Source organism: Pipra filicauda, unplaced genomic scaffold (genome assembly GCF_003945595.2).
Source record: "Pipra filicauda isolate LSUMZ 115617 unplaced genomic scaffold, ASM394559v2 scaffold18_size4552066_pilon, whole genome shotgun sequence".
Taxonomy (NCBI): Eukaryota; Metazoa; Chordata; class Aves; order Passeriformes; family Pipridae; genus Pipra; species Pipra filicauda.
Window position 1 is genome coordinate 1,045,562 of NW_024104298.1, and position 22,302 is coordinate 1,067,863.

A 22,302-nucleotide genomic window follows, 5' to 3' on the forward strand; every position below is an offset into this window, starting at 1 on the left:
TAAAGCAAGTAAAAAGAGCTGGAAAAAAATATTTTTATGTTAATTTTTTTTGTGTGTGGTCAAAAAAGGACATGTGTTTAAATTAAGAAACCTTTTTTTTTTGCTTTATTTAGCTGCAGTAATGCAGATGATGCTGCTATAGATGCACACTGGTGATGTAGATTTGAAAATTAATGTTTTTAAGTTTTGAAAAGAACATTTTCATAATATTATTGTACTTTGATGGGACATTCTAAGTTTAAGAAATAACAATGAAGATAACACTTGTCTGATGGCTTGTTGCCAGGTGCCAAACCATTCCAAAAAATGAAGGCAACAGCTCATACCCAGTGGTATGTCTGATGGTAGATGCTTCAAGAATATTATTTTATTTTCAATAGGTAGACCCTTGTTTTCCATTTATGTTGGCACTTTATCAGCTTGGACAGTGAAAATTATATCTACATTTTCTAATAGGTTTTACTTTCTTATATTTGCATTCTTAAACAGTGCAGTTCCTGTAATGATGCATCAGGGGTGTATTTACTCATGTTGACATTAAAATAACCATTCATATAAGGGAATATTTTCTTCAACACATCTTCAGCACAAGTGTAAGTCAGTGTTTCAGAAGCCCTTACAGATCTGAATTTATCAGCACATTTGATAAAAGTAGGTTCAGCTTACTTGGCATGTTGGCACAAAGGGGATTTTGGCTTTGTTTGAGCAGTCCTTTGGGGGGAGAGGGCAGAGTATGTAGAAAGCATATTTTTTTCGCTATGGTTTAAACATGGCTTTGCTTCAAAGGATACTCCTAATTATTCTTTATATGATTTAGGAAAGGAAGTAATGCAGTGTAGTGGAAAAGAGCTGTTCTGTTCTACCTTTCTGTCCTCAGCAGATCACCAGTGGTGTTTGAACGTCCCTCCATGGAGGAGATGTAGAGGTACTGAAATATATGGCAGCTTCCACATGGTCTTTTGTTGGCTTCCCTTTGTGTTGGACTGGCATTTAGAACTGAGCAAACTTAGAATCATGGAATCATTAAGGCTGGAAAAGATCCCCAAGATCATTAAGTCCAACCTTTGGCTGAACACCAGCATGCCAACCAAACCGCAGCACTAAGCGCCTGTAGTGGTTTGAACCTTGTTTTCCCCAGAGGCTAAGAGAAGTGGTAGACCCCAAGGGGTGGAAACCCCTGGAAGTTTTGAAGTTCTGCCCAATGGGCGCTCCTGCAGAAATGTAAACATACCACAACCAGACCGGAAAAGAAGAGTTGTAGTTTGGTTGTTGTAGGAGAGGTGGCCATGTTGTAGAGCCACGAGGAAGGGGCTCTGAGCCCCTTGGGGCCTCTGGCCCCCTCCCAGCCCCTGGCTGGGGGCTGCAGGGACCTGGAACAGCATAAAGCTGGGCTAGGTGCCTGTAGTATGCCGGGAGATGTTTTCTCCATGGGCACAGAGCAGCAGCCGACGCTGACCAGAGAAACAGTGGCAGAGAGCCAGAGATAAGAACCTGAACTGAAGAAGCAGCAGAAGCAACATGCAGCACTGCAGAGGAGACTCCTGGAAGGAGAGTCGAGGAAAGGAGAGCCAGCAGCTGAGAGCTACAGAGTTCTTGGGGGTAAGACTGATACCAGATCCCCAAAACTCCTTTGAGACCTCCTGGAAGGAGGAAGATGATGGACTCTTACTTGAAAGAGCCTTGAAGTGCGACATGCACTGTAGAAAGGAGCTAGAGAGCTCCGAGAGGAATGCAGGGGGAGTTGACCTTGGCTTCCCCCCCCTCGCACTGCTGCCACGGTGGCAGCCTGAGAGACAGGGCACAGAGGCCCTGCAAGAGATACCAGACCGTCACGAAGACCCCCCTGTGTCTTCGTGATATGACGTGGTGATACGACCTTGTCTGGGGTTACGAAGCCCACGGAAGACCCCTCGGTTGTGAGGCGATGGGGCCGGGGGAGCTTGAATACCTCCCTCGTGGACGCTGGCAGAAAGCCAGCTATCAGCTGCTGCATGAGATGAGAAGAAACCTGCTGCCTCAGAAGATGCTGCTGTTCAGAGACTGGAAGGGATCTGTCCTTCTTTCCCTCCTGGACTTTTATTTGGAGGGGAGAAGAGATCTGATCCATTGTAAATACTATATGTCATGGTAGAGATAGTTTGTGATCATGTGTATAATGTGATATGGTATTTATTTGTACAGTCATTGTAATATATTTCCCTTTCCCCCACTTTGGAGTCTGGTGTGTTTTGTCTGGAAAAACCTCTCTCACATTAGGTTGAGATGTGGGAGGGGGGATGGAGCTAGGGAATTGGATGTTGGGGCTATCTCAAACCATGACAGCGCCACATCCAGTCATTTCTTGCACACTGTGGAGCCCAAGTGTCTGCAAGAGCATCTCTGGAAGGGGATGACCAGGTACCTGTGAGGAGGTATAAACCATGGAGATGGAGCAAAATAGCAGGCAAATATGAAACATTATGAGGGAAAGTTGGCAGAGCCTTTTTGAAACAGTTTTGTTTATTTTTCATTGGTGGATGAAGAATATGTACCCAGGCTGATCCTTCCAGATAACAAATTTCAGCTGATTGTCTTCGGGAGAATGTTTGGTTTTGAAGACTTGCTTTGCTTGCATTTATTTATACTTTTTTTCTCTATTTATGTTTTTCCGTATTTATTTATCTTTTTTTCTGTTCTTGCTCTCTCAGTAACTGGCTGTTCTGTTGTCAACTGTATCATGAAACAGATAAGTTTAAACTTCTCCCAAGCATTGAGTATCTTAGAGTACCTCTTAGAAGTGTGCTGGCAACAACTTGTTGGGTTGTGCCATCTCCTCCAGAGTTGATTTTGGAGCACTCTGTTTTGGTAACAGTTAGGTGGGAATAACACATTTTTGAAGAAGCAGAATGTGCTAGAGCTGATTGTCAGGGCTGTCACAGCTGGAAGCAGCACTCATTTTTCTCCCTGTGAATCCTAGGAAAGTACATGATTCCCAAGCTTTGACTTCAGGAAAGTTCAGATAGGAGGGTTCCCCAACAGCCTGGCATGCTTGGAAGCCATGAGGTCTCCCTGTCGATATAATCCATATTAAAATGCAGGTCTTTCTATTTTTATCTGTTCATTACGTAGGAGGATGGGCTCCTTTTGTATATGCCTGGAGGTTGGAAATTATCACTGTTATGTGTGTTAATAATGTGGTTGGCAACTTGACATAGAAAAGGTACGTCTGGTCTTTTCCCATAGTGTTTGGTGTCTAGGTATTTTTATTATTATTATTATTATTATTATTATTATTATTATTATTATTATTATTATTATATGTGAGTGAGTGTAACAACTTTATTTCTATTGCCTTCCTTGCTGATACTGCTACTCTTACATTGCAGGTCTTCCAGACTCTGATACCTTTAACTTAGAGTAGCCCATTTGGTAGGACACCATGTGCTGGTGTGTCATCCTGGATTAATAGTGAGCATCAGCCACAGCCAGCTAGGATGGCAAGTTTGGGAGCTACATCCCTACCTGGAGCCAGTCACAGTACAGTCTTAGTGACAGCTGCTGGCAGTGTGTAGTAAGAGCTAGTGAAGTAAAATAGGACAGTTTGGTAAATGCATGTAAAAGAGTAATCAGCTAGGAGTTTGTGTGGCTGATGTTCAGCCTTTTAATGTTTTCTATTTTCTCTCATTAGTAGGTGGTTCCCCAAATTGGGACCTTTAAAGAGCATAGATGAGGCTTGAATAAGATCAACTGGCAACAGTGCAACCATGAATTTTACGACAACAAGTCAAATGAAATAAAACAGTTTGATGGTTTATTGTTACTGCATAATAACAGTAACATTAGCTTGCCTTACTGCTAATATGAATGCTGGTAAGATAAATATTAAACATCTGCAAATAAACTACCATTATTCTAGCATGAAACCTCCCTTCAAACTGTAATTCTTCTTGAGAAAGAGGTGGCAGTTTTCTTTAATCTTTGCAACAGGCGCTCTACTCTGAATCATTCCCTTTAATTGCTGTTCTAAAACAAATAACAGGTTTTTTAATGCCTACTTTTTATATTTGTCTTTTTTCTTTCTGTTAATTTGCAGTACTTCCATTCAAGCTTGAAAATTAAATTGCTTCCTCAATGCATTTCTCCTCTGCTGTGTGTAAACACAGGGTCTTTTATTAGCCCTATTTCCAGGGAAGCTGGAAGTGCACCAGCACCGAGCACACGGAGAGGCTTCGGCCAGTTGTTGTAGTTACAGGTACTTTAAAGGAAACTTGGAAGAGCTGCCTCGCAGAACAAACCTCATCTCTCTCACTCTGGGGAATTTATCTTGTGCTTGGGGGGCTGAAGAGTGGCACCAAAAGCCAGTGGGATGGCTGCTCCCCTCTGCCTTCCCAGTGCCTGCTCTGACCAGCTCAGAAAGGCTTTGCAAGCTGCGCTCTGAAACTGTGAGTGCCAGAGCCAGGGATCAGGATAAAATCCTCCTCTCTCCTTTCATTCAAACAATCCACTTACTTCATTTATTTGCATTGATTGCAGATTTGGTTAGTAAGTACGTTAACTGTATATCAAAACCTGATTAGAGCTGATGAGATGAATAGGAATAAAAAAAGTCTTAAAGTATTTAAGAATGAATCATCTTTCATAGCAATAAGATATGCAAAGTCCTGTACAATTTGGTCCATCTGTCATTTAGGTCATCATTGTAGTTGTTTTAAGAAAAGAAAACTTGAAGGAGAAAGCAGCAAGTGAGCCACAAGTATTATATGTAGAAATCTAAACGTTTGATTTAAAACCCAGTGGTAATAACCAACCCCTTTTGGAAATCTCACACTGCAACTCAAGTAGCAGGAGCATTCCTGCTCAGTTTTTAGGTATTTTGCTGGTTTTGACAAAGGGTGTTTTACAGACCAGATGGAGGAACGTGGGCAGGGATGGGTGGTCTGCAGATGGAAGCGGCAGCCTCTTGGAAGAGCTTGGAAGCCAAGCTCTTTTGAAGGGACTCACAGCAGCTCAGCCAGGAATCACGTGGGTATTTGTCCCTGTGCTCCCACAGGAGCTGTGGCAAGCTTCAGGATAGGATGAGGGAATCCTGCTTGTGTCCCACAGCTTCTGGATCCACACCAAAACATAAGATGAGTGCACAAAACATTAACTGCGGTTAGAAAGCTTTCCTGATGGCCTCACCATCCTGATGGAGGATAAGGTTGCAGGTTAGTTTGTATTTCAAAAGGGCATTAAAGAACCTGCACTGTAGTTACATGTGTGTTATCAGCAATCTGGTAGTGTCACTTGGTATTGTGATTATCTGGTATTTTTTAATGTATTATTTTGGTTTGTGTAGTATTGTTATTGGGGTTTTTTAAGAACCAAGTATCTGGGTTAAAACTTTTCAAGTTTTGTTCTTCCTCTGACTGACTTTTGGTTTTGTTTCAGCTGGAATTTAGCAGTTTGAGTCCAGCCTAGACAAAAAACTTTTTTTTCTTTTCCCATGAAAACACATACAGTCAGTCACACTCAAAGGTGTCAGGTTTTAGTTAAGCAACTCTAATGTGCAGCAAAAACAAACTTATATGTGAGGAATATGCCTTTGTTTTCAGACACATACACAAGTAAAATACTCTCAAGCAGGCACTCCTGTATCTCAACCATTTAAGCATCAGTACATGTATATATAAACTAATATAAAACACAAATCAGTCATTTCTTTTGATTTTATCCAGGGAGTTTTGGTGAATGGTTACAGGTCATACACTATTTTGAAATAATATTTATAATCTATGGTGAGGAGCATGATTGTTTTGAACTTTTATTCTTGGAAATATTTGTATTTTAATAAGATGGTATATACTACAAGTTCACTGCAACCTTGTACTGAAAGCTATGAGCATGTTAGGGAATTGTAGCTTCTTTTCTGCAGTCCTTTGAAGCTGCCATGTCATCACTTGCCCCTTTCTTCCAGCCAGCTTCTGGAGCAGACATCTTTTTTCACTGAGGATAAGGATATTCTGGTCTCATAGCTTCACACACACAGAGCAGAGCATCACCTCCTGGAATATCCAACTTGCTTGCAGATAAAGTTGTTGCATCCCTGCTAAGCCTGCAAAGAAGGGAGTTGATGGTCACTTTATCTGGCAGTTGGTCTCGCACAGAAGGCCCCAACATCCACGTGGTTTTTTCGGGGGTGCTTGTGTCTGATTTATCTGTAGGTAGGTGCTGATTTTAAGGATTGTGTGTTCTGAAAATGCACACTTACACATTCCAAAAAACTTTTAGGAGTTAGTTACTGGCAGCACATGGTGTCTGTCTGCTGTGTGGGCTCTGGATGAACTGACAAATTTGAATTTCATCCGCCTTCTTTCTCCTCCTTTTAGCTGCCAGGAGGATCAGACTCGAGAGAACAACCTTGGTTATTAAATCCATCTCCCAGCAGTGCAGGAGAGTTCACAGAGCATCTGCACACCATGACCCATGGAATGCCTTCCTTTTGGGATTTGGGGCGGATATTTCCTTCCTCTCTCTAAAAAAGCATTTGAATATTGAAAGCGACTTCTGGTTTTGACTTAGGCTGTTTTAGCAGGAGTGACATGTGTAAACCAGATCTGTACAAATGAACAACAGAGCAGTATGAAAACTGTAGTGTGGACACAGAGACAGAGTGCTGGACCTTGACTGGGCAAAATTGGTTATTTTAGAGTGGAACAAACCATATTTTTGCCATCCTTACCCTTGTTTAGTTACCTTTTTTGCTTCCTTAACTGTGCTGCCTGTGTTTGGGAGGAGGAGCAGTAACCAAGGTGTGGGTGAGTGCAGATAGAGAGGATTATGGGGAACATCACTGTTTCTGAAGGACTGACTTGGGTATGCTGAAACGAGGACATTTACCTTCTCATGATGGCCCACATGAGCTGTGCAGCAACAAAGTGGGGATCCACCATAAGTGCACTGCTTCCAAAAGCAGACCAGAGACTACTGCAACACAGTGCCTGGAGGAGCTGGAGAGGAAACATGGCTCATGCTAAAGTAGAAAAGGAAACCAGAAGTCTTAATTTTGAAAGAAATGTGTCCGTCTCAGAAAAACAAACACAAAAAAACCCCAGCAGTCCCACAGTAAGAGTGGCAGTTCTCAGCTCATTCTGACTATGATTAGGTGATTGTAAATAGCCAGTGATTTTCCATAAAGAGGGATCAGTACTTCAGGGGTTTGGTTGCAATAATATAATCCTTGTTAAACTTTAAAAAAAACCCCTTATCATTACATGTGCTCCCAAGCTGATTTTTGGATGGATTGAACTGAAGTTAATGCTGCAGCTGATGACCTTTTTGGCAGAGACAGCCTGGCACTGCACAGATGGAAGCTCAGATCCACCCTGGCCTCCACCTTCCTCTTCACAGGCTCCAGCCAATTAGGTATTTAGTGAGACCCTCCAGCTCTGCCCTTGTGCCACTGCCCAGCAGCCCCTCTCCCATGGTGAAGGGATGAAAGCTGCCCAGCTGTCATCTTTTTCAGGCTGGGGTTGTGTTGTCAGCTTCATCTCCTTCCCTCCCACCTCTCTCTTCTGAGAGGAGGAGGCTGCTCCCAACCTCATTACTCTCATTTCCTCCCCAAGTGCATTCACAGCCAGCGGGCACCCGCTTTGTTCCCAGCTCAGCTGTCCTGTGGCTTAAACAGCTCTCTCTTGTCCCTGATGTGTAATCCCCTTAACAGGCAGGTTTATATCCCCTCACCCCTCCTTATCCCACTTCATGCAAGGCTTTGAAAGCCACGTGTCCAGCCTCCTGCTACAGAGACTCTCCATTGCCTTGTCATCCCGGGAGTCCTTCCATGTACCTGTTGCAGTATTACCTTACCTTTTTTGAATGAGGATGATGGAATTTACACCTTCTGCAGACTGCAGAGTTGTGAATGGTTCTCACCAGTGCCTGGTGCAGTGGCAGCCTCTGCACAGCCTCTTCTGGAAATTCCTTGCCTTTGAAAACACACCACTGGGTTGCATGTGCCTTTTTCCTCATCGTGGTCAGCTGGCATTCAGAAGTCTTTTTCCTCCACTATTATTTGCAAATTTAGGAGCTTGAAACTGCTGGAATTGGTCCCAGCAACATGACCTTGTATCTGGTACTATAGAATTTCATTGCATATCTATTACTGCACACCTCAGTGCCATATTCAGCTTTTTCTGAAGGTTGTTAGGACCGTAGTTGCTTAAATACAAAATGGTTCTGAGGGAGTTTCACACCACTCCTGTTGTGTGCAGTGACTAATGAGCTTGTAAATCTCTTTTTAATTCTTTTCAAGTTTTCTTACTGCTAAATCCCAACTTTGCAAGGCCAGCAGGTAAACAAACTGTGATAGCTCTGCTTTTCTTCCAGTTCCCACAGCCAGCAAAGCAAGAAATCACGCTGTCTTGTGCTGCTGTGAGTGTCATTACTGCCTTTTGTTACATGCAGAAGAAGCTGTGTAAGATCAGCAAAGTCATAATTACAGAAATATAATATCCTTATGGACAGTGGCAGGCTAGTGCCTAGCTAAGGATGGAAATGGACTGATACTGCTCTGCATCTGCCCAAGAGTTTTTGAGTGCCCAACAGGCCTGGTTGCTGTCTTTGCCCCCCGGGCACATTGCTGGTGGTGGTGCACTGGAGAATACCTTTTCCACGTGCTGACTAAGCAGGTGTGTTAGATGTGTAAGATGCAGCAATTCCCTTGAGGAGCTTCCTCTCTTAAACTGCATTGCAGCAGCTCTCTTCCAGAGCTATTTTGCAGAGTCTTGCTGACTGCATGTACTCTGACAACTTTTGTGGTGCCTGCTGTCATCCGACTTGTGTGCTGGTGCAAGAGAGTGTGGTTTTTCCTCGTACGTTTGACTCAGTATGCACACATCATATTTTCTTCCTCTCTAGAGCTGGATGCACTGCACCACGTGGTCACTGTGTGCTTATTGCATGTTCTGATTTTTGTTTCATTCCTGTTGAGAGGTGAAGAAGTGATGATTCGCTTGGGTTTAAGCTTCTGCACTATGATGCTGTAGTTTGCTGCTGCTGCGTGCCTGAAGACTGTTAACATGTGCAGGGAGGAATTCCTGTGCTGACTGATCCACTGAAATTACCAAAACTCCTTCACTGAGGTCTCTCTCAAAGTCTTCTCTACTCTGGTCAGTCCTGAGGTACAAGAGAGTCCTTCAATTAAAGTCTAACTCATACTTGTGCCGGCAGGGCTTGGAACATAGTGCTAGTCTCATGGACATGGATAGCACTAGAAGCTAATTTTCAGAGTGCTGCATTTTGCTTCTTTACTTTGTTCACATTGGGATTATAGAAGTCCAGATTTTGCATTGATTTTTTAGGAGGCAAACAAACAACAAGAGCATTTAAGAGGAAATAAAGTATTTAAATAGGTGATACTCCTGTTTCAAAACATCTAGTCTTTTATCTTTCCTTTTTTATCTTTCGAAGTCTCATATCTCAGTAAAATTGGAGAACTCTTTTAAAAAGTTTGAAGTCAAACTACGTTATACTGTGTAAACAACATTTCTGTCATCACTGTGTATTGCTGCTGCAGGGATTTGAAAGTGTGAGTATGGGGGACAGCTGCTGCATTTAAGCTTCCAAAACCTTTTAGGCCCCACAGGTAAATATTCTCTGGGTATATCAGTTTGCTGATGATCAGTTAGTTCCTTTTGTTTTCTATAGTACCTTCAAAACAACCACTATTTCTCTAGTTAGGAGTGTACCTTAGCCTTTGCCCAGCTGCTGGCCCTTGAAAACGGAGCTCTGTGTGCCCAATTTGTGGCAAGGGAGGCTGTGACTGTTTGCTGTCTCTGACCTCTCAGCAGAGGAGCTGTGGGTAAGAGGGGGTGAGGCCCAGTCCCAGTTCCGTCATGGCTTGGACAAACAGGTTCCCTGAGGTTCCTGGTCCTGCCCAGAGGAGGCTGCATCTCTGCAGAGGGTTCGACTGCTGAGCAGGTTGAAGCCAAAGCCGTTCAGCCGCTCTCTGGAAACAACCTGTGCTCCCCCAGAGCTCAGTCTAATGCAGGGTTGCCCCCCACTAGACCACCATGCAGCTTCTTCACAAGTGGCCACAATTGCCATGTGTGGGAGCTGTGGGATGAATCAGTATTCGGGAAGAGCAAGTGGCCTCAGGGCTCCGAGCGTGCGCCACGAGCCAATGCCTGGGGCTGAAGGCACCTCCTTTCTCTAATTATGTGCTTTAGCTTGCAGAGTGGGATGCTGCTTTTGATGTCTCCACTCTGTAAGTTCTTTTTCCTCAGACATTCAGTCATGCATATTTAAAGCTATGTTTCAAGAAATTAGGTCTGAAAATTCCCAGCAGAAATGTATTTTTTTGCATTTTATTTTTATCTGGAGATGACCACATTTTTGTCTGCAGCTGACTTAAAAGATACATCAATTAATAGAGCCACTGGTGACTAAACTGTAAAACAGAATATTTTCTCTCATTTAATGAAGTGTCTTACATAAAAATAGGTATAATTCTCATGATAAAGGACTTAATTTTACTAAGATTTCCAACTTTTTTTCTCTAAATGCAAGGTGTAATACAGCTGAATCTTCACCATAAGAATATGGTTGTTTATTATAACCATTCATTATATGCATGGTCTTAGCCTAGAGATCAGGTCCCAAATGACCTTACTTTTCCTGAATGTTCCTACAAGTGGCATGTAATTAATTATTTCCTTATAGGAAAACTCTCTAAGAATAGGTATTTTCCACCGTATTAGAAAGAAATTATTAGTTTTGAGCGATGCTTCAAGGTGGTTTTCAAGCTCTTGTGTTGTGTTGTCCCCCCCACTGCAGTCCTTGTTAGTGTTCTTGGACTTCTTGGGCCATATCCAATTCTTCATCCTGCAGCAAATAAAATTACTCTGATGTTTTCTTCTCTGCTGTTCATGAAACGATCACTATCTTCTCCTGGTTTCAAGGAGAAGGTTGCACTCACCTCTGTGTGAGTTTAATTGTGTTTTCCCTACAGAGTAAGTGACACAGCCCTGGTTGTCATTTCTGCCTCAGCCTGCAAGGAATGTGCTATTAGACCTCAGTGTGTGGTTATTGTATGAATGGGTTGAGTGCTGGGAAAAAACTGAATTGTTTATAAAATTACCTTCCTTTCGGAGATCATTTAACTCTACTTCCTCGTCGTTGATAGGGGCACTATTAAAGTTAGGTATTGGTGCACACTGTTGTCTGCAGAGTTGGTGGTGAGTAGCCACATCAACTCCATGATAACTTGCTATTGATATTCACTTTGGCATCTGAGTCAGTATTTTACTTTCTTTTCATAATTTTTTCCTTTTTACCAGCACTACAATTTGACCTCTGAGGACCTTAATCTGATGGCACCTCACTCAGGACAGCTATTCATGTGCTTGTAGTAGTGCCCCACCGAGAAAGGAGAAGCACTGAACCATAAAAATATTTTTAAAAAGGAAATAGTAGTCTACTTTACAGAAAGGAGCTGTGTAAGAACAGGCTGTTAAGCTTGATATCCATGTGTCTAATCAAAACCTCCTCCACCGTATTTTTAGGGCAGGACTGGTGGTTATCCCCTGACTCGGGTGCACTAGATACTCAGCTCTGGCCCTGTGGTGACATGAGAGCAGAGGCAGCATCCCCATTGCTGTGGTTTGCATGTGCTGGTATCCCCTGGTGATGGTTTCCGCAGGGAGGACATTGGCCAGTTGTTTTAATACACATGAATCTCAGTTTTGGACAGAAACAACAAAAGCTGTGGTGGATAATCAGTTTTCTGACAGAGGCTACCATTAGATGGATGCTGAACAGCAGGGATCATAACTCAAATATATTACTGGGGTGAAGGGACAAAGCAAGACTTGTTGTGCTGGGCATCCCACACGTGCACCAGTAAGAGAAAACCCTGAGCCCAAAGCATGGCAGCCTACCCAGGTGAGATGGGCAAAGAATCATAGAAAGGAATGTAATCTAAAAAAATTTATCTTATAGCATTTTTTTTCTTTAAATGCTTTTGGTTGGTTTTTCTTAGGAAAATTATTTAGATATTCCCATCTTATTTAGATGGGAAGCTGGCTGTAAAGGAGAGGAAGAGGAGGGATGGGCCTGAGTTAGAAGAACAGGGGGACAAAATAATCATATTAGGTACTGGGGGAATGTATTTTAAAATGGAGAAATCAGGAACTAGAAGACACTAGAGCAGTTACATACCAGAATGGCCATTGAAAGTGTTTTCCCCTAACACAGTGACCTTTACAGGCCATCTCTCAGTTTGCAAAGGGAATGGAAATGGTTATTAATTGGCTTACAATTTTTTCTTTAGTAGAGTCTTCACTGAGTAGAGTATGATTATAGCAGAATTAAAAAAAAAAAAAAAAAAAGAAGAAAAAAACCCAACTTTTTTTCTTTCTATCATCAGATTTTTTTGTAAAGTGGAACTAATTTTATTTTTAGTGGAAATACCAGGCAGTACCATTGGTGACTCCACCTTTAGTGATGGTTTTGTGTTTGGTTTTTTTATGTCAATGGACATAATTTTCTATTTTCTTCTAAGAAGAGGTAAGGACATGAAGGAGTTGCCTTCTTCTAAAGGTACAGCTCGTGTCATCTTTGTTTCTTTTTCACTCCAGCAGAGGTCAATCCTGTGCAAACGTGACCCAAGTTGGGTTTGCAGGTGTAGTCAAGATCATCAGATGTGAGCACAGAGAATTCAGGTGTATTGCTGGCTTACATGCATTTCCATGTTCCATTGCATCTTATTGCTTTGCCCCTGCCTGTGAAGAGCTGACATTGAAGTGCAAAAGAAGATTATATTTGTTTTAGTCACCTGCCTGCCTGATGAGAGCCCAGAGGCTGAGGCAGAAGATTCAAAGCCAGCCACTCCCAGGGCTTGACAAGCTGTAAGGCAAGAACATTTTGAATGTGATCCGTTGCCTATTTTGGGAAAGTTATAAAATTTTCAGAGGTAGGCCAGTTATTTTTAAGTCTCTCTGGACATGCTTTTAACGCAGGATTTGTTCTGGATGCTGTCAAGGTCGGACGTTTTCCTCATGAAAAAGTTTTCCTCCTTTGGGGAAATGTCTGGAAGATCTAATTAGCTGTGAGCTTTGGTCCTCTTTCATTTCCTCACAGCCTGCTAAACCTATCACCAGGCCTTTCAGCTTCAAGGTGGATTGCGTTAGTTCTTGTCTGCCTTCCCTCTGCCTTCCCCCCATTTTATGTACAGACTTTCTCCAGCCTGTTTGAGGAGAAGATTTTCCAGTAGAGCTGTGCAGAGACACAGCATATCTCTACCAAAATTTGGGAGGCTGCTGTTTGGAAAAGGAAGTATTGGAATTGAGACGCTGAATATATCAACAGCATGGTTATTTTCCTTGTGTCTGACTCTTTGCTGCTGCTTTGAATTTCATTTTAACTTGTACACATTTTACCTTCATTTAGCAAGATTGCAAATATAAAATAAAATAGAAAAATGTTACCTACAGTGAGATTCTGATTGATGAGTCTTTCCTCCTGCATCTCAATTCTGCTGATGAAGAACCAGTCCAGGGAAATGATGAGCTTTTCCTGCTGCTTTTGGAAGCAGTAGGGATTGCTGTGTGCTCCATATCAATCAGGATCAGGTTCCAAGTTTTATTTTACCAGAGCTTAGGAATCAGAATAGCTGACATTAGTAATGAAGAGGAGGACATGAATTATGTAGACAAATAAACTAGCAATTACTGCTGCACATTTACCTTCACCTCTGTAATTGATAAACTTTAAATGCTCCATATGAAAGTCCTGTGTATAAATTAGGGTTTAAATTAGTCTTGAATCTCTGTGGATGTGAGGTGTAGTAGCTTTCATATCTCCTATCTCAGACTACAGCAGCAGCTTCCTTTATATCATGCCACCAATGCTCTGTGAGTTTTGGGGTATGAAGACAACAGACTCTGTTAGAATGTGCCATGCATCCAGTTTAAAGGAGTACATAGTGTTTCCCTGCCTAATTCTGACAGAATTAAAGATAGTGCACTTTCATAAGTTATTCTCTGAATACTCTTCTCCATGTATTTCGTTGCTGTTGTCTAGAAGGGGTTTGATAGTTTAATCTTTGTCCCAGCACTGTTAAAGAAGTAATTCACAGGCATTTTTCTGTTGCCTTTTATTGAGAAACTGTCTGTGTTTAGCATTAGTTCTGATTTCAGCAATGCCCAGCCTTATCAGGATATCACTCTCCCTGTCTCCTACAAAGCTGCAGCACGTATCCTTTTATTAATGCTGTTGGCCATATCTTAAAAGCTGATGGTTAATTGGAAAAGCGAAGTTAGAGCTAACATTCAGTTCAGTTGTGTTTCTGCCTGCCTGTAGCATGTGAACTTTTTCACCACATCCAATCAGCTCCAGAACTGGGGGCAATACTGCAGATAACATTGGAAGCATCTGCACTAATGTTGAAGGAAGGCAAAGGAGTAGAAAGCCTGCATTTGACTGAAATCAGAAACTGGTGGGGATGTGCCTGTGATATCATGCTGGAGGAGAGGCAGGACAAAGCAAGGAGAGACACTTTGGTTGTCTATGCCTTTCTGTCCTGCTGACAATCCCCAGTCCATTCAGATGAGAGAGTAAATGTGTGATTGTGGTGGGTTGACCCTGGTTGGATGCCAGGTGCCCACTGCTCTCCCCAGCTGAACGAGGGGGAGAAAATATAATGAAAGCTTTGTGTGTTGAGACAAGGACAGGGAGAGATCACTCAGCAGTTACTGTCACAGGCAAAACAGACTTGACTTAGGGAAATTAGTTTAATTTATTACCAATCAAATCAGAGCACAATAATGAGAAAATAAAACCAAGTTGTGTAAACATCTCCCCTCCACCTCTCCCCTCTGCCTGGGCTCAACTTTACTCTTGATTTTTTTACTTCCTCCTCCCAGCAACAGAGCAGGATGGGGAATGAGGGCTGCAAACAGTTCATCACATGTGGTCCCTGCTGCTCCTTCCTCCTCAGGGGCAGGACTGCTCGTGCTCTTCCCCCACTCCAGCACAGGGTCCCTTGCAGGGGAGGCAGTCCTCCATGAACTGCTCCAATATGAGTCCTTCTCATGGGCTGCAGTTCTTCACAAACTGCTCCAGTGCAGGTCCCCCACAGAGTCACAAGTGCTGCCAGCAAACCTGCTGCAATGTGGGCTCCTCTCTCCATGGGTCCACAGGTCCTACCATGAGCCTACTCCAGTGCAGGCTTCCCACAGGGTCACAGCCTCCTTTAGGCATCCACCTGCTCTGGCTGGGGTTCCTCCATGGGCTGCAGGTGGATCTCTGCTCCACCATGGACCTCCAGGGGCTGCAGGGGCACAGCTGCCTCACCATGGTCTGCACCACAGCCAGCAGGAGAATCTCTGCTCTGGCACCTGGAGCATCTTCTCCTTCTCCTGCTTCACCAATCTTGGTGCCTGCAGGGCTGTTGCTCTCACATATTCTCACTCCTCTCTTTGACTGCTGTTGTGCAGCAGTTTTCCCCCCCCCTTCTTAAATATGTTATCCCTGAGGTGCTCCCACCGTCCCTGATGGGCCCACCCTTGGCCAGTGGTGGATCTGTATGGAGCCAGGTGGCACTGGCTCTGTTGGACATGGGGGAAGCTTCTGGCAACTTCTCACAGAAGCCACCCCTGTAGCCTCCCCACTACCAAAACCTTGCCACACAAACCCAATACAGTATTACATAGAGCAGATGCGAGATACACAGAGTTGTTAGATGGAAAAGGGCAGGGAAGCATAACAATCCTTGGGTGGCCAGTGAAGTTTGGGCCTGATACACGTGGCCAGAGCAAGAGGGTAGAGCCTGTTGAGGCTTTTTTTTCTCAGATTTTATTTTTAAAGCCAACACAATCCAATTCACGTAGATTAAAACATTCCATGGGAACATCTTGATTTCAGTGGAGTTTTTCTTAGAAAATGTCCAGGTGGCCCACCTGCTTCATTTCCTGCCATCTTGTCAGTCAAGGGCTTCTGGGGTGTGTTTGTCGAGCCTGAGCTCAGACACAATGAAATGTGAGACCTGCTAGTGCTAAACAATGCAATTTCTAGCTGTGTGTAGTCTTTACAGTCCTTGCCCTACTTGGATATCTCCTCCATTGGGTTTTTTTTTAACCTTTAAAATGTTTGACCTAAATGAAGGGCAGGCCTAATAATGTTTTATGGAATGCTACATCTCGGGTTTCTTGGTTGAGGAAACATGAGTCCAGGGGCTTCCTCTGCAGTGAACTTTTGTAATGAAGACATGATCTACCCTTGATGAAATCCAGGATGAAACAGCTTTCTAATAATGTTGAAGACTGGAGAAACAGCACAGAAAAGAAACAGAAGTTGCAGGGAAAATCCATCAAAATAGTGTAGAGGTGGGACAGTTTGCAAGTATGAAAAAGAGAAGACCAAAACCCGCACAAATCACTTGCCAGCCCATTTGTGGACACGAAACCTGTCTGAGTTTCTGGGGCTTGTTATGATTTTAGGAACTGGCCCTAAGTATGGATAAACCAGGCCCACCCTGGCTGTTAGCAGGAACCCCTCTCTGGTGATGTTGTCTGTTTGGAGATGGATGTGTGCTTTGGCTGTTTTATCCAGGTGTGGGCTGTTACTGCTTAAGCCAAGGCTTGCGTAAAGTCCAAAGAAAACTTCAGAGTTTTTTTTCTGAATCAAAGCATTGGGTAAGTTTGTGACAGGTCTTGAAACCTGGTATTTTTGGGTGTTTTTCTCTTTTGTTTTCTCTTAAACACACCAGAGGACAGGATGGCACAAAAAGCTGGATAACCTCATCATGTAATAATTGCCACTCCTCTTTTCCCCTCCACACTGTCACTTTTACATCCATAAGCACTGGGCTTGTGTTTCACCTACCTGACTCTGGTTGTGTTCACTGTATATGGCTCTACCTCAGGCCCTCCATCACCTGTAGGGTCCAGTGTTGTGACAAAGGGGATGCTCAGAGACCTTGTAGGATGCCAGGGTATCAACATCAAGGTCAGCAGCAGCAGTAAGAGAGCAAAGCTTCCAGATGCAGCTGTGAGCCCCTGGAAGCTGCTCCATGGGCTTAATCAATCCTGCCACCACAAAGTCAGAGATACTTGAGGGAGGTGGTAAAAGCCAGCCTGACTTCATCCCATTGTGCTTGTCACAGCTGGGGATATAAAATGGGACTGAGGCTCAAGGAGATGCTCTGACGTTTCTGCCCCATGGGAGCTGGGAGAGGAATGGGGCCCAGCCCTCCATAGAGCAGCTACTGACAGTTCTCCCACAGCTCCTTGCATTTGGGCAGGATGTCTCTGGCACCTGCATTTTAGAAGCAAACATTTTTTTTTTCTTTCCTTTGCTAATGCTTGTTTTTCTGTACCGCTCCAGATGTTTAATTTGGGGCATCATAGGCTCTGCAGCTGCCAGTTCATTTCTTCTGTGTCTGCTGAGGACCTGGAGTGGGGTTGTGACACTCCTTCTTCACAGGCTGTAGTTGTCATACCGTTTCCAGGAAGAATCTTAATTCTTGCAGGGGCCATAGGAAGTCAAAGTTTCACTGGTGGAGTGGGACTGCTGCTCTCTTGCTCCTGTGTGCTGGCTGTTGCAGGTGTTTATAAATAAAATTACTCTGGATGGTGAGTCTTGGCTCAGGGGGATTCTTAAAGTCAAAAGGTTGGTAATCACTCTCCTCTGACTGCTCAGATATCTGAAATACTTTGTATGTCTCCAGCAGAAGATATGTTGATCATATCCATCTATTCATCTGTCTAATCATTTTCCATTTTGCCACTGAATTATATGATCATGGCCTGAATGGGAACTTTACAGTGGAAAGGGAATAGGGAAGACTGGGGAGGGATTGTGTATTGGAAGAGGTGTTCTGAGTTTCCTTTTAGACCTTTCAAATGCAAGAGGACCGACAACACCCTGCTTTTGCACCTATTGGGTCTGACCCACAGGTCACAGGATTAGGCCGGTGTGGTCACTTGGAGTCAAATGAAGGAGATAGAGCTAGAGTAAGGGAAAAGATGTGTGCACTGGTGGTGAGTGTCAGAACCAGTGTCTATTCCTGCTGCCTTATTCTCATAGCAGCAATATCCTGGTCTTCTGTCTACCCGTGTACCTCCTGATTTCAAAGAAAAATCTCCAAACCAAACCAAACCAGAGACTCAGTGCATTCATCATTCCCTTGATTGTGTGATGGAACAGAGAGCTAGGGATGAAAAGTGTGTCTTGAAAATAAGGAAACAAGGTTTGCCTTGGGTTGGAGGTAGGCATTAGTCATACCACTGCTTGTGCTCTGCTAAATAAAGGTCGTGAAAAGGTTTGTAGGGAAGTTTTCTGGTTTTTCCTCTTCACAAGCAAAATTCCAGCCAGCACTGCTGCAACCTGAGGTGGATCTGCAGTATGTCTTTGTGGAAATGACCCAACCTCTCTACACGGTGCCAAGCTTGCACTTGGGGGTTTAGACCTCCCAACAAACTGAGGGATTTCCTTAAATCCCTTTAAATCAGAGCTCTATTAAGAAAGAGAAGGGGAATAAACCACTGAGAGGCTTTCCTCCTTTTTTCAAAAATCTGTGTGTGCCACAAATTGAATAGGCTCCCCCTGAGACGGGGAAACCAAACTCCTAAAGCACATAGTAAAGGGTTAGTAATTGTTTCAAACAGCCAACTAAAAATGTTTTTTTTACAAGGCTTGAGTTCTCTTTCATATGTGAAGCTGCTTGTTCATTTTGGCAGTGAAGGCTGCTTTTACACCTCCCTGGGGACAGTGGTAAAACTTTCAGCAGCTCAGGCACAGAAACCAGCCCTTTGTGGAACTGGAGGCGAGAAACCAAAAGTTGTTCAGCAGATTTCCCAGTCCCCTGCAGCTTGCTTTCAGATTTTGCTGATTAATCTGTACCCTCTGAAAAAGCTTTTGTTAGAAAGAAGAAGGAGAGAGGTGCCAACAGTGCTGTGTATGGATGGGACCAGTCTTGGTGGGGGCATTTGATGTCTGTGGGTAGGTAGGCTACTCAGTGAGTTTTTAGACATGCAGCTGTAAGTTAGTAGGGTTCAAGAGCAAAGAATCAGCACTTTTCAAGCAGTTGCCCTGAAAGATGAACAGGAGTTGGATTTATTCTTATCCCCACCATGGGCAGGAGAGCAGAAGTCTCTGCTAGTCCTGTCCCAAAGGTGCGACAGAAATGTTGATGCAGGTTGGGGGGAGTGGGGGACGCTCAGTGAGACAGAGGAACATGATGGGTTTCTGTGGCAGTGCTGCACTCTGGTGGGCTCTGAGTGGGAGCCAGGTGGGGGCATGTCTTCCCTAGAGCTCTGGGAGGCATGGAAGCAGATGAGCTGGAAAGTGTGGAAATAGCCAGGTGAGATTGTTTTCTCTGATATAGAAATTATCTCCTCTCTCTGAGGACAAGTTAATTTGCTTTTATCTGCCTGGTCTTCTCCTGTTTCTCTATTTATTCCATCTATTTTTGTTATTTATTCTTTTCCCTGCATCTCTCCCTCTGTATCTTTCTTCAGAGTGTCTGTTTGTACCATCCCCCCTCCTGGTATTTTCCTTAGGTGGCTATGATTATTCAGCAGCTTTGCTGAATGCAGTTCCCTCTCCAGAGAGGTGGAAGTGCAGCACCAGAGCAACACCCACTGCCACAGACACAGGTTGAGCAGAGGACGGGCTCCTTTGCCTGCTGGTGCCGAGCAGCAGGACAGTGGAGAGGCATGTGGGCAGTGCACCCTGCATAGTCCTTTTTGAGCCAGCCTAGGTAAAAAAGCCAAAAAGCTGTTTTCCTTTTTTATCTTCGAGGAGTTTTTCCCTCAATTATTTCACATCAACCCGTTCAAAAAGGAGATGAAAGATCTCAAAACACAGCTCAGCCAGGAGTTTTTAGGTGCAATATAACTGTGAACAAGGGTCTCCTGCACGAAGAACTGCAGGGCAATCCTGCTGTAATGGTGTTGAATTTCAAGATTTCACAGCAGTATAAAGATGTTCACAAGAGAATAGTGCCCTGTGGCATGGCAGCCTCTGCTTGTGAGTCTTGAGCAAGAGGCTGGGTGCTCCCAGAGCCCACTGGTGTTCTCCCACCCTGTGTCACAGCTTCTGCACAGCCAGGGGGGGTCACTTGCTATGTAGCCTGGGGAAGGCTCACTTGCCAGAGTAACGCACAGCAAAGGGTGTTCATATTCCTGAAACTTTGGCATTAAGAAGGACAGGACCTCAGGAAGCAGGTTTTTGAGGTTCAGGCAATTTTTGTGGCAAAACTCAGGAGATGTGAGTTGGCAGCAGTTATTTGTGCCTTTTGGTAAGAGTGCTGGAATTGGGCACCTCTCTCAGTGTGCTTTAGGAGCAGAGAGCCTGGTCCTGCAGGTGGTTCACTGCATCCTCCCTTGGCAACCGTCAGCTTGGCAGGATTAGTCTTACATGTTTGTCCTTCAGTGTCATCTCCAGAGGCTGGAATTTAATTTTGTCTGTCCATCCCTCTGGAGTTAGTAGAAGTCCTGAGGCTTCCTTCTGCCAACACAACAGCACCAATTAATCTCTTCAGGATCACTGTGTACTGAACTTGGATGCCTTCCCTGGTTGCTCCTGACACCTTTCCCATTTTTCTCTGCAGATTACAGGCGTTATCCTCCTCGCAGTCGGTGTCTGGGGCAAGCTCACCCTTGGCACATACATCTCTCTCATTGCTGAGAACTCCACCAATGCCCCCTACGTGCTCATTGGGACGGGTACCACAATCATCGTCTTCGGGCTTTTCGGCTGCTTTGCCACTTGTCGTGGCAGCCCATGGATGCTGAAACTGGTGAGCATTGCCAAAGTGCCTTAAAGAGGGGAAGAGGTTTCGTTGGTGAATTAGGATTCCCCACACCCCCTGCCTAGGTTTACCAGATGTTGATGTAGTTTTTCAGACACATAAGCTAGATTTTATTGATCTTAATGTTTAACATATGTGCCTTTTGGACAAAGGGGGAAAAGAGTCTTTGCCAAAACCAGTTGTTGATTGAGTATTACTAAAATGTGCTACCACATGGTGTATAGGCCCAAGTGTTGTTTGGAGCAGAGTGGAAAACTGCTGCTGAATTGCTCTGTGTGTCACTCTACAATCATTCTGTTTTTCTGTGAGCCAGGTAGATGAGTATATTTACTATCTTTAAAATGTCCAAAGCATCATAAATGTGAAATTCTTTTGAACCATATTTTGAGGGGTCAGTTTAGTACTTGATGTGAAATTATGGAAAAAGGAGTTATGAAAAAAAGCACACCAGCCTTTCTTTTTCTCCTAACCTTCACTAGGATAGGACAAGTCAACTCCAGAAAACAAAGTGCTGTTTAGTATGTTTGGCCTCATCTCAAAAACAGCAGGGGCTCAAGGTGCACTGAGGAGAGGTACAGCCGTTGTTCCTCAGTCCACTTTAACCTCTCTCTGTACAAGTTTCTCTGTTCTGAGTTTTCTAGCCTACCTTAAAATGCAAAATAACTACAGTTTAAACAAGCCTATATGATAAACTGTGTTCCTAGGAATATTCAGGAGCAAAATCCTACATGTGTAGTGGCTTGAAAGATTAGAAATAACACTTGTAAAGTACTGAGCTAGTGAAAAAGGCCTTGATAGTAAAATGCATCTCCTGCTACAATGTTTTGGGGATTTTCTAAGGAGACAGCATGATTATTCTCCAGTTTAAACTGTATTTATTTAAAAAAAAAGACAACTTAAAGAGAGTTAATTTCCTCAAATGATGGCAGGGCAGGAGTAGGGGAGAGGCAGCAGCTGCAAATCTGTCAGCAGATGTGGTGGCCAGTTGACAAGTACCTGATGCTGTCGTAGGTGCACCACTGCTGTCTCTTGCTGGTGATGTGTTGTCAGGGCATGTGTAGAGGCTTGTTGGAGTTACTGCAGTCCACATGGGAAAGGGATAGAGGTGAATGGCAGCATAAATCCACAGGAAATCAGGCTCTATAAGTCATGTAACTTTCTTAAAGGTATGCCACTAGCAGTAGCATGTGCTGTTCCAAGCACATGGGTTTATTTTCATTGTTACAAGTAAGAAATATTTCTAAACTTTTTTCTCTCTCCTGAACAGACAGTGATTTGACATCTGCATTGATTGGAGACAATTTTTTTTTCTAGTTCTGCCTTTACTGCTGGCCTCCCTTCCTCAATAGCCTTTCAGTAAAACTAAATTTACCTCTCTCCACTAAATCCTGCTAGGACTGAATTTAATTTAAAATGTTTCCTTTTTTAATTAACTGTTATTAGCATGTGGAGCAACGTAATTTTCCATCCAGAAGATTAAGGCCCAACTTCAAATTTTGCCATCCCACTTTGCATTTTTTTCTTTACCTTCT

At 43.6% G+C, this 22,302-nt stretch overlaps 1 protein-coding gene across 1 annotated transcript in view; it reads left to right on the plus strand.

Moving 5' to 3' along the window:
* Window positions 1-22,302, plus strand: part of TSPAN7 (tetraspanin 7) — a 95,905-nt gene that overhangs the window by 55,893 nt on the left and 17,710 nt on the right. The window contains exon 2 of the mRNA XM_027741918.2: window positions 20,570-20,758. Coding sequence (XP_027597719.1) covers window positions 20,570-20,758 — 189 coding nt within the window. The remainder of the gene's footprint in view (window positions 1-20,569; window positions 20,759-22,302) is intronic.